The sequence below is a fragment of the Battus philenor genome, unplaced genomic scaffold (assembly GCF_028537555.1).
Source record: "Battus philenor isolate CCGP_79_NKW_IND1 unplaced genomic scaffold, ilBatPhil1.0.hap1 SCAF_27, whole genome shotgun sequence".
Classification (NCBI taxonomy): Eukaryota; Metazoa; Arthropoda; class Insecta; order Lepidoptera; family Papilionidae; genus Battus; species Battus philenor.
In genome coordinates this window covers 11,004,473-11,016,828 of record NW_027181690.1, presented here as the reverse complement: position 1 = coordinate 11,016,828, position 12,356 = coordinate 11,004,473, and the positions used below count along the sequence as shown (strand labels likewise).

General features: G+C 34.2%; 1 protein-coding gene across 1 annotated transcript; it reads right to left on the bottom strand.

Annotated features, from left to right (window-relative positions):
* Nucleotides 1–4,037: 4,037 nt before the first annotated feature.
* LOC137925479 (uncharacterized) lies at nt 4,038–11,880 on the bottom strand. Its single transcript, XM_068768925.1, has 4 exons — nt 11,799–11,880; nt 10,789–10,812; nt 6,794–6,889; nt 4,038–5,737 (listed from the first exon to the last, which is right to left on the bottom strand). Exons 1-4 carry the CDS (start codon nt 11,878–11,880, stop codon nt 4,038–4,040), a joined length of 1,902 nt encoding a protein of 633 aa, XP_068625026.1.
* Between the last annotated feature and the right edge of the window lie 476 nt (nt 11,881–12,356).

Genomic DNA, 12,356 nt, shown 5'->3' with positions numbered 1-12,356 from the left:
ATCTATTTTCCTTTTCATCTAGACCCTCAAGCAAACAGTGATATAAAAAAAATCACTTTCGTAAATCAGGCTACTAAGGGTTAAAACATAACTAGTTTTAGAGTAACCAAATTAATATGGTACTATTGTGTATTTATTACTATGTTATTGTATTTCTTGTAACCAGGATCACATCAATCTAAAAAGTACAAATATGTGGAAAAAAAAAATGTCGCTAAGAAAGTGTCTACTATTGGGTCTTTTACCCTACAAGTGATAAGTCGATGAAATTATTGTAGACAATAAATCTATACAAACAGCAAGAGACGAGATAATTATAATTACCCCTGTTAAAATTACTTAATGGTAGCGTCAGCAAAAAGAAATATTTTTAAATAATTATAGAATCCTAATAGTAGCTAAGTATCATTTTATATAATTCACACTTTGTGCATTAATTATATGAGAATACCGCTCCTCATAAACTTCCGTGGCTTGGTACCAGTATCCTGTACGTACCATAATATCCCAAAGGTATCTATGGTAAATCCCCCATAGACACCTTCTGGAGAGATCTATGACTTGCAGTGGACTAAAACGACGATACCCTAATGATCTAGTTATAAAGAAGTGTTATCGTCTGAGATATATGAGCAGTGAGACGGGATAGGCACAGTTGGTACGACGCACATGAGATACTTGAGAATAGACGGTTTGACGTTTTTTTACCTCTATATCAAACGACATAACTGTCTTGTTAACAAATTACGTATTAAGATCATCATCATTTATTCCTATGTCCCCAAGATGGTGCAGAGGGCGTCCACAGTACGTCGCCATCCGAGCGGTCTTGAGCCTCGCGCTTTACTTCGCTCCACGTCATTCCAACTGCCTTCACTTCTGCAGTGATCGTCCACCGCCAGGCTTGCTTTAGACAACCACGTCTTCACTTTCCTTGAGGATTCCATTCTAGGGCTTGCCTCGGTATGTGATCAGGGTCCCTTCGGAGCGTGTGGGCTATCCAGTTCCACTTGCGGCGTTTGATCTGCTGGTCGATCGGCATCTCACCGCAACGTTTCCAGAGATCTACGTTGGAGACTTTCTCAGGCCAGTATACACCGAGAGTACGTCTAAGACAGTTGTTAACGAAGACTTGGAGCTAAAGATCCGCTTCGGCTCCAAGTCTCCATATTAAGATAAGAGGACCTTACGTATGGTGAGAAATTGTAAAAATATGCAAAAAGTAAATAAACCCGTACAGATAAATAATGCAAAAAATTATTTTATATATACTGTGGTAGCTTTGAGGGTTAATACATATTTAATCTAAAAAAGTTCTATTGGTAATCTCAATATAAAGAAGTCTGTTTTAGGGATAAAATAAAATGTACACTTTATGTATTTATTTATAAAGACTTTTTTATTTTTACATTTTGTCATAATTAACATAGTTATTTATGAAAATACAACAAATAGGGACCCATTTTTTAAAACAAAAGTTTATATGTTGTATCGTATTGAATTTGCTATCCCTACCTCGTGACTTTGCCAACGTGGCAGTTAGTTTATATAAAACAATATTATAATTGTAATGTAAAGAAATTATTAAAGAATTAGTATATTTGCGGACTACATTTTTAAACCTTTATTACTTTATTTATAAGAGTAAATATTATAACATTTTTACGCAACTACCTGCATTGTTCATGTCAGTCTATAAATGCCAAATACAAGACATAGATCCACCCTAAAATCACCACTATGTCTTCGATATCCTCTTTGCATCTAGAGGAGAGCAAACCCTCATTGCATAATTATATTTCATTCATTAATTAGACATACATATCTTTACTGAGACGTCGCTAGCAAATCATAAAATATAACAAGATATATTTTTAACATTTGTTTAATGACAATATTGTATGCACGCAGAAGATGACCGCTGAAGCCTTTAGTTTCTAGAATTGATTCCACAAAGCGAGCGTAGGATGTCAATCCATACAGTGGACAAGCTTTGTTGTCTTTTTTTACAATGGCCCCCGCTATTGAGGTCACTCTCTCTCTCCAGTATATTTATGGAATGGCATTACAATCTTATTATAATAAATAACATAATTAAAATACTTATTTATTTCACATCAGTGTTTTACTTTTCCTCCTATTCATTTAATTTCTTCTGTCGCTTTGCAACATTTGAGGAACGCAGGCCTGTTTTCGTCACTGTTTATCAGCGAGGCGATGCTATCACTAATCTTTTTTCTCTTCTTGAATCCTCCGAATGCGGAATAGTTGTCCACCACGTACCCCACGGTCTGGTCCACCACTTTATTAGGGCCAGAAAGACGACAAGACACTAGATGCAAGCAAGTGACTAACTGGTATATTTAAAATCTATGGTGTATATCAGCCTAAGAATTAACAACAGCTTAAATGAAGAATTTTAATGGAATCAGGCGTTATTTTCCGGAAGTCTATCCTTAGTAAGAAAAGGACCAATATATAGCCACTTTCGCACATGCAGTGGTAGTCGTACAACAAAGTTCACTGCCCGCCAGCCCGCTGATAAATGCGCATGCGGCAAACAATACTAATTACACAACTAGAGTCAAAGGACTCTGTGTTTTGCACTAATCGGTGTAATATAACTCCTGAAGATGCCCCGTGGAGGGGTGAAACACGTGTTGAGTGATTTAGCGGTGATAGTTGTGTAATTCGCATTGTATTGTATTGCATTTTGTTGTACAACTACCACTGCATTTGCGGAAGTGGCTAAATATTGGTCCTTTTCTTAATTAAATGAAGAATGTATTTTTTTTAATGAAAACTTTTTTAAATGTTATAGGAGATTTATAAATTAGTACACAAATATTGTATGATATATTTCTATCACCGAAAACATCATGAAACGGTTTACGCCAATTGTTATTGGTGGAAATACTTCTCGCCTTGTTTCATGGTACACAGAAGACGCAGCTGCACATCCTCTGGAAACTTATTTATGAGCATTGCCCGAGCATAGTTCTGTATAATTAACACATAGTGTGAATTATACAAAACTGTATCAAGAAAATTTAACCTACGACCTATGATCTCTTATCCCAAATCTAGCGCTGGGTTTATTGTCAGGTATAAGCTTTATAGCCTTTACTCATATTTCCGATAACTTAAAATCATTGGTAAAGGAACAGATGGTTAACAAAAATCAATTTTAATATTAATAATACGCAAGTACTTACTTAAACCATTGTTTTTAGATTACCTTACCTAACGGTAACTTATCTACGTAACTTAATTGGAAACAAATCAGCTTTAAAGCCTCTATAAAGCCTTTACACATGTAACTAAAAGCCTTGCATTATGTAATGCTAAATTACACTATAAATATTTCAGCTTGTCATATTCTGTTTTAGATAATAGTCGATAGAGATGTTGTGGGTACGCCGAGGTCGTTCCTGTACATCCTCTGGAAACTTGTTTATGAGTCGTTGCAATCCTATGCACAAAGTGATAATTATATATGACTGTATCGTGGAAATAGAATCGGCCTATGATAGCAAATCTTAGTCCTTTACCGATTGTCTGCTTTTAACAATACTTGACCACGAGCATGAATAGGCCTCCCACGATCTTAGGGTTGAAAAGGAGAAGAATATTTCAAACGCAGAGTTAATAATACACAAAGATTATTTTAAAATGGTTTATTGTTTCTTATCTAATATTTACAATACGAATATAAATATCGATCTGTTCTAAAAATACATTAAAATCAAATATCTTAGAATTAACACACAAGAGCGTTAAAGATCTTGCTATTGATAAATTAGTTGCTTATATTTAAATGTGAATTTCTATATTACAATGACAAAATCCAAAGGTAATTTCCAAAAAATTCCAGTACAAGATGTTTAAAAAATTTGTTTATCATCCAATACTTGTTCTATATTAAGATTAATTTATACATGAGAAAGAAAACTTAGATTGAGAAGACAATGAGAAAGAGCACTTGCATAATCAAGATATTACATTACGGAATTTTAATTTAAGAACTTTAAGAAAGTTTAAGAGAACTTCATAGATCCACGGGATCTCTGCCAGCAAAATGTAACAGCTAAGCTTGTCATTAGTGATCCAACAAGTACAAGAACACCGCCCCACATAGCGGCCATAGAAGAAATACAGAATGCTGAGTAATCAATCGGCAAATCTTCCGCGAAAACAACCCTCAAACTTTTACCTATTGTAGTTATAGGATCTACTGTTTTATTACCGACGTGTATTACATCTCTTCTTCTTCTTTTAGGCTCCGCGCTTCCTGGATTGGGACAAGATTCACAATCTGTTTTACAAAGTTCAACTTCGCATTGGATTATTAAATCCATCTCATCTGGGAATTTGAATGCGTTAAAGTAAGCATATGCAAGTATTGAGGCTCCAGTATTTCCTGTGTCTCTTGTCTTCTGGAATGATCCAAATAATTTTGGTTTCAGAACGCAACCGTTGCTGTCAGTTAAAGGTACCACGTGACGGTTTCCTGAATCTCTTGCGACGCACTCTCTAACAAAAATGTCGAAGCCAGTATCACCTGTTACTGAAACAACTAATGTCATCGTCTCTCCGATCTTGATCAACCCGTTGGCTTCCGGTGCAAAAGGTCCTTTACCAGTTTGAATGTCCAGACGAGCCATGGCAGTATCACCGCTGAAGTTACTTGTAATCTGGTTCAACATACCGACGCTCAAAGATGATATTAGCTGTTTTGTTAGATTACCTTCCCAAAGACATCTCACTCTACGTATATGGTCCCAGACCTCTTGTATTCCCGCTTCGTTTTGTAACACCAAAACATTTTCTAAATACGCTTGACCCTCGTTTTCGAAGTCACTGAAGAATCTGGTGCCGCAAGTGTTTAAGCTGACAGTGAAGGAATATTTGATTTGATTCGAATTTTCCCGCACGTATACGCATTCATCGTCACTGTAATGATCTTTTGAGTAAATAATTCCGTTGTACACCTTGTTGAATTCTATATTGATAGTCATCATTTCTTTACCACAATCTACGGTGATGGCATGGATATGCGGTGGGTGGCGGTCATCATCGTCTGGTGTTGACGGTGTAGTTGCTTGCTCGATGTCATCTGGTTTAGTTGTATCTGTTTGAGATTGTTCTGGCTGTTGAGATGTTTCGAGTGGGAGGTAAGTTGTTTCGTCTGATGTAGTAGGTTGACTAGGTTGATATGGTGAGGAAGTTTGTTTAATAGGCTGATAACTAGGAGAAGGTTGATAGGTGGGTTGTGAGCTTGGTTGGTAAGAAGGTTGAGTTGGCTGATTTGTTTGGTACGACGGACCTGATGCTGGGCTAGAAGGGAATGATGTTTCAGGTGATTGGAACGACGGAGAAGATGGTTGATATAAAGGTGACGATGGTTGTAAAGGTTGACTTGAAGTGAAAGGTGATTGTGAAGGAAGACTAGGTTGATAAGATGTTTGTGTTGGTTGATTTGGCTGGAAACTTGATTGGAAAGGCCTGCTAGGTATGTAAGGAGGTTGATTAGGCTGGAATGGCGATTGATCAGATTGATTTGGCGAATACTGATTAGGAGTAGGAGAACTCGGTTGATATCCAGGACTTGCAGAAGGACCTTCGTTGTAAATTGGCGTTGGACGAGGTCCTGATGGTGGATATCCGCCTGGTGGCAGATATGTAGGTGGCTCAAACGGTCTAGGTCTCTCCGGTTTCCCACCAAAATACTGACGAGCTGAAAAAATAGAACATAAATTTAAAATTCGTGTACAATTTCGTTTAGATCATTTGTGCATAATAAATACAATAAGGTGTTGTATTGTGCGTTTTGTGCTGTTTATGAATGTCGTGAGTGTATGCAGTAGGCCAAGCGTGATATAATTGAACGCGTAATTATCAATTGTATCATTCAATGTTACAAATAAACAAATAAATTATTCATTATTGACAGGACTATTTCTGTTCATATCGTTCTTGTTATTGTCTAGAGAACGAAGTAACTTGTAGCAATATGTGGGGTATCGACGTGAAAATTGAATACCTCGTTTTGATCTGGTTTCAGAGCATAAATAATTATTGCGTCAGTGCAACATGTTGATCCGTCAGTCAACCAACTACGTTTATCTGATGTTATTGACGTTGTATTTAGTTTCTTGTCGGTTGTTAGCAAAATAGCCTTAAAGATTTACACACGTAATCATAATATATCAACACGTAGAAAACTAATCTGATAACGTGAATTGAGGAATATTGCGGAAGTTTATTAAAAAACAAGTGATTACATTTAATACTTCCTTTATAATTTTTGACAGTGTTTTATATCTTTTATTAATATTCGGTAAACTAAAAGTATTTATAAGTAACAAATTGTCTATTTATATATATTTATACATACATATGATTTATTTTATTCACAATTATAAACTATCTTTAGAGGTACGATGAACGGAATACTACTACAATACCCGGCGATAAATATTGCACATCGACCGTTGGAAAGAGACAATCAGCTAATTTCGACTTCGTATAGCGTTATCTCTATCGCACGACTGACAAAACGTCACATAGGTAGTGTGAGACAGAGATAATGCTTGTAGATTGTCTCTTTCCAAAGGTCGATGTGCAATATTTATCGCCGGGTAATGTAATAGTATAAATTTTAAATTTCCTATATATTCCCAAATAAGGCAGAGTCTTTGTCTTTGAAAACATACTTATAACAATTCTGTTATTAAAAATGATGTTTTAGAAAATTTTAAAACTATTCAAATAAACTTGTCTATTATCGGACCTTTCCTATTCTTCTGTTGATAAAACCCCTGTATCCACTGAAGCAGATTGTTGACCATCGCATCTACTTCTGCTTGCTGTCCAGGTTGAAGATCAGCTGGAAATGTCCTCATCATCAGCAAATCCATCAACATTGATATAGAAACTCCATCACCAGGAGATAATTTAGAATTTAATTTTCAAACATTCCCCGTTCATGTTAAACTATCTACTCAACTTGTTTGTAATGTTACAAGATAATATTAAGTTTAATTGTAATAATACTAAGTTATTAATAAAATCTAGATACTTGATTATACAATACATAGAAGTCCAAAGAAGATCCGAAACAGTAATAAGATAAGTGATGATGTAATAAGGATAGAAGAAGTAAATATACCAGATAACATTAGATAAGACATAAAAGATAGAATTCTATTTAAAGATATTATTAAAGATCATAAATAAATAAGCATAATTAATATCTCTGATAAAATAGAACATGCAAAAAGATAAGACGAACTCGACAGAGAATTAAAGGTAAGGATTCAAGAAGAAATCTAACTTAAAAATATCTTTTTTACATATATACAAATCACAATTGTGATGCGTACAAAAAATCAAAATTATTACCTAAAATTAACATCAATAAAAGTTAGTAAAATTTCTAAGGATATGTGACATCTAGGTGAGATTTGTTGGTATTTTCAATAACAGTGTACTAAAACTCATTATTGTTCCACGGAAATCAAATACTATGTATATTTGTTTCAGACCATAAAACTAGGGTAAACAAACATGTATAAAAAACAGTGATCCCTGAAGATACGGCAACGTTGTATTCTAGATCAGACTTATTACTATTTTCTTTGAGAATCAAAAATACCCAAAGTGAAAACAACTCATATGAACAGGTACTAGTCAATGAAATGACTAGAAATAAATTAACCAGGGTGAACAAACATGTGTAAAAAACTTTGTAAGATCCTTGAGGATACGGCAACGTTGTATTCTAGATCAGACTTATTACTATTTTCTTTGAGAATCAAAAATACCCAAAGCGAAAACAACTCAGATGAACAGGTACTAGTCAATGAAATGACTAGAAATTAATTAATCAGGGTGAACAAACATGTGTAAAAAACTTTGTAAGATTCTTGAGGATACGGCAACGTTGTATTCTAGATCAGACTTATTACTATTTTATTTGAGAATCAAAAGTGTACCCAAAATGAAAACAATTCAGGTGAATAGCTACAAGTCAATGAATTAACTAGAAATAAATTCATAGTGAATTTGTAAGAAGCAAAAGTAAGAGAGTGAGGTATAACAGAGAAATATCTGTATAACCTGCTAAAGGATTTATTCATGTCATAAAATATTCTTATGTAGATATTCCTGGAACGGGTTTCTAAAGCAGCATTGGTATAATTATTTAAAATTTAGATAAAAAGAGAAGTCTGGTCAGTGAAGGTGTATGAAAAAGCATTGAAAGACAGTTTCAATCTGCTACGCGGGTAACTAAAATATCTTTGGGTAAAACAACATGAATTCATGTACTAATAATTAGGTAATCAAATAAACTAATTTAAAAAAAATCCAATTAGTTGATTAGAGTAATAATATAAATGTAGATAGAAACTAAACTACACCAGCGACTAAACAGGTAAGTAGCTTATTCGGGTTATGTAAATGTCGATATAAAATTTTTTGTATAGTGCTTTTAATTTAGTTATATTTCAATAAACCTTTACTAGATTTAATGGTACTAGATTTTCTGATGTAAGACGTTTATTTCTTCATATAGACCTTTACGCAAATTTCCACTAAGATAATTAGGAAGCATGACATCCAGTGTTTTTCAACAACATTAACGAGATCATCTGTACTGGAAATCGTTATGCGATCTTTGGAGGAAACTTATGCTTTATAATTTTCATATATTGTCTAACATTATGATGATAATTATTTATATTTCATCATAATTTCAGTCATAAGATGTTCACTGCAAACCTCCTCGTAGATTTCCATTAAGATCGCTTGGAAGCCTGCATCGGGGTCTTTCAAAGACTTTAACGAGACCATCTGTGTGGAAAATCGTTGTTGTGATCTTTGGAGGAAGCTTCTAATTTGTTGTTAGCATAACATCTGTCATGATGATGATTATTATTTATATTTCATCATTATTTCAGTTATGAGATGTCTACTACTGAACTTTCTCATAGATTACCAATAGATCGCTTGACAGCTGCTTGCATCCAAAGCCTTTCAACAACCTTATCCAGATCTGTCCAGATTGCAAGTGGAATTTCTACGCTGTGGTTGCTGATCCATCACTCGTCTTTCTGACTTTGCTTAAATGAAATATATCATGGTTTATATCTACTGGTCCGTTACTTACCTTCTCTCTTTTTCTGTTGAAGCTCTTCTTACACTGAAGGTGCTGATACTTAGCGTTCCTTATTTACAGGAATATTTCAGTTACAATATTTTGTTTGTATGTTCATTTTTAGATGTATTTGATAAGGATTCTGATGTATGTAGGCTGTCGATTTAGTTTGTTCGTTTCTAGTTGTCGTTTTGGCTGGTTTGGTTTGTGATTATAGTGTTTCATGGGAATCGGGCTGTGTTTATCCTATTGTAGTTACCTGGATGGTATGACTGCCTACAATCCAGTAACTGTCCACTCGCTGACTGTAGATCGATACGAGTGTTAATTTCATCATATGCGTTTAAAATATTGAAATCCTGATATTGTATACTACCTTAAGGATTTTTTAAACAAGTCGTCATGATTTATATTAATTATTTTATTTGTATTATGTAACATCTCACCAAATATAATATATACCTAAGTATAAATATATCAAAGTATGGAATTTTAAGCTTTCATAATAAATTATATCTGTATTTTGCTTATTTGTCTTGTATAATTTTTAAATTTAGGTAAACTCATTTTATTGTAAATGTTTGCCGCATCCCTAGAGGTATCCCTAGAGGTACCGTTGGTGTATCATCTTCACTCCAGAACTTTAAGACCCCAGCGATCAGCACTATGTAGCGTGACCAGTATCATTTCAACTTGGCAACCCTATAAAACTGAATTTCCTGATATCATGTAGAGAAATCTCAAGCACGTTCTTCTTCATGGCTCGCTGAGCAACTGTAAGTTTTCCAATGAGGCTTGAAATTAGAGACTTTTGTACCTTAAATCATGACTGGTATCTCAACCTTTCCTTAGTTTATTTTGGTACCGTTTCCTCTAGTTCCTCTCGGATAGGGACTTTGCTTAATTTTTTTTTCATTTTGCCTTCTTCTTTCATACTTCCTAAACTCTCTTTTTACTCTCCTATCTTCTCTTACAATATCTTACATTCTTTGCACGCTTAACATTCCATTCATAGCTATATTAGAGCATTATTTTGGTGATTAATATAAGCAAACTATGCATAAATGGACGGCAAGTGTAAATGATGAAGATTTAGAACAATTTCAAGATAGATTTAAATTTATTAAAACGTAATAGACTAGGATACTATTAGATTAATCTGAAGCGTTATTACTGGCAATGAATAATTTAAAATCAATGAGTACACTTGTAATTGTTCTAAATTTAAATAGATAAACAAATGAATTTTATTATTAAGTTATCATTATTATTTCCGCTTTGAGACGTCTTTTACTAGACAAAGGCTTCTTCCGTGTAATTTCAATACGACCTGCTGGAAGCGGCCTGGGTCCAGAGCTTTCCGATGACCTTAACAAAGTAAAGAGTCAACCTTATGAGTGGAAATTCTGCTTTTCCACTTCTATACATTAAGACTCCAGTAGCAATTAAATATTTAGATATTTTATGATTAAATTTTTGTTTCTTCTTCTTTTCAGCTGATGAACGCCGACTCAAAGATCATCACGATGATTTAAAATATCTCATCGGTCCACTTAAAGGGAAGTCTACCAACACATTTATATTCATTTGTTTAACTATGCATTATTCATATGTGTGTATGTACGTACCATTTCTAGATCGTTTTTTTGGTTCTGTAATAAAGTAAATAACGTGAAAACTTTTTGGTAACAGTTAAAAGAAATAGATTTTATTAAGACAACACTATTAATGACACAGATAAGAGAATATTTATTTTAGAGTGTAAACTATGTTTGCCTTGATGATATATTTATAATTTCTTCAATCTTTGTTCTTACAGCAGATGACTTGAGAAGTAGACCAGAGGTATATAGAGGAATATATAGTGACTGGTAAATTATTAAATTTCTTAAATTTAGATTCTAACGCCAAACCTGATTTGTAGATACTTGTTATTCTCTGATCGCGTAAAATGTAGAGAGAAACATAAATTTCTGTTATATAGCTATCTACCTCTCCCATAAAATTCCATTAAACGCGTTCTTAGTTGATTTATACTATATATAAAAAATATTGTTACCAAATTTCAAGTTTTTATATGTTATGGTTTCAGAGATATCGTGATGAGTTGGTGCATAGTTGGAAATTTCTTCTGTACATCTATATACATATATATAAAGAGAGAGAGAAAGAGAGGGGGAGGAGAGAGAAAATCTGATTATGATTACCATCCGTAATGAAAATAAAAAAAATTCTCTGATCATAGATTTATTAAAATAGTAAATAAATAACACTACTGCACTATTTCTATAGCCAGCCTATTCAAAAATCGACTTTTGAATAACAACTACATGGAGTCGATAATTTTTTAAAAGTTTTAAGAACATGTATGAGAAAAAATAATTGTGATTAATGTTAGACCTTAAAATTTCAGAGGTCTATTTTAATGTTAACAATTCATGTTATTCCTATAGACCATAGATATGGTCATTACACCAAATACAAGGAGACAGGTTATATTTTTAACCAAATGTCGATGAAAGCGCACTCTTTAATTATCTAGTGGATAATAAACAAGGATAGGAGAAACTTGGTTTAAATTCAAATGATGCTTAAAGAGATAGACGTTTAGCTATGGATCAAAATTTTTACAACTTACGGAAACGTGAAGAAGTCTCCGAGGATCCAGTGACCACCAAAATGATTGCGCATAACGCAATCATCACACTCCACCGGACCATCTGGAATACAAAGAAAGTAATGATTAATGGTCGCCATCATCATGTTCTATGGACGTCCGCTGTAAGGCAAGGGTCTCCCCCGAAGATCAGAACGATGACTGATCATGCTAACTGGACTATGACATTAGTTAACCTAGTGGGAGACCTTTTTTGGTATCAAGGTTGAGGGGGAGGATCTACATACAGTATGGACATAAGACACCCTGCCCTATGAGTGAAGTGGGTTAAATGGGTTATGTGGAATTTCTACACACTAAAATACCCTCGGTGGTCGTCGGATAAAAGTCACAACTGCCCCTCAATTATGTGCCAAGACACATTCCGGAAGGAATCTGTGACTCCTGTGAATTCTCACTGTACCGCAACAATACGGAACCACTTCGCGCTGATACCCTCATCCAGTTTACATTGATTGGACAGCGAATATCTTACCCTATTCTACTTAACCCGGGCTAAGGGGTTAAACTAGTAGAAGT

Bases quoted from the DNA above. Each gene is read 5' to 3' on its own strand.
- LOC137925479 (XM_068768925.1), bottom strand. From the start codon at position 11,880: ATGGTCCGGTGGAGTGTGATGATTGCGTTATGCGCAATCATTTTGGTG. The intron at 6,890-10,788 runs GTACGTACATAC...GGACATTTCCAG, and splicing joins AAAAAAACGATCTAGAAATG to CTGATCTTCAACCTGGACAG. The intron at 5,738-6,793 runs GTCCGATAATAG...CTATTTTTTCAG, and splicing joins TCAACAGAAGAATAGGAAAG to CTCGTCAGTATTTTGGTGGG.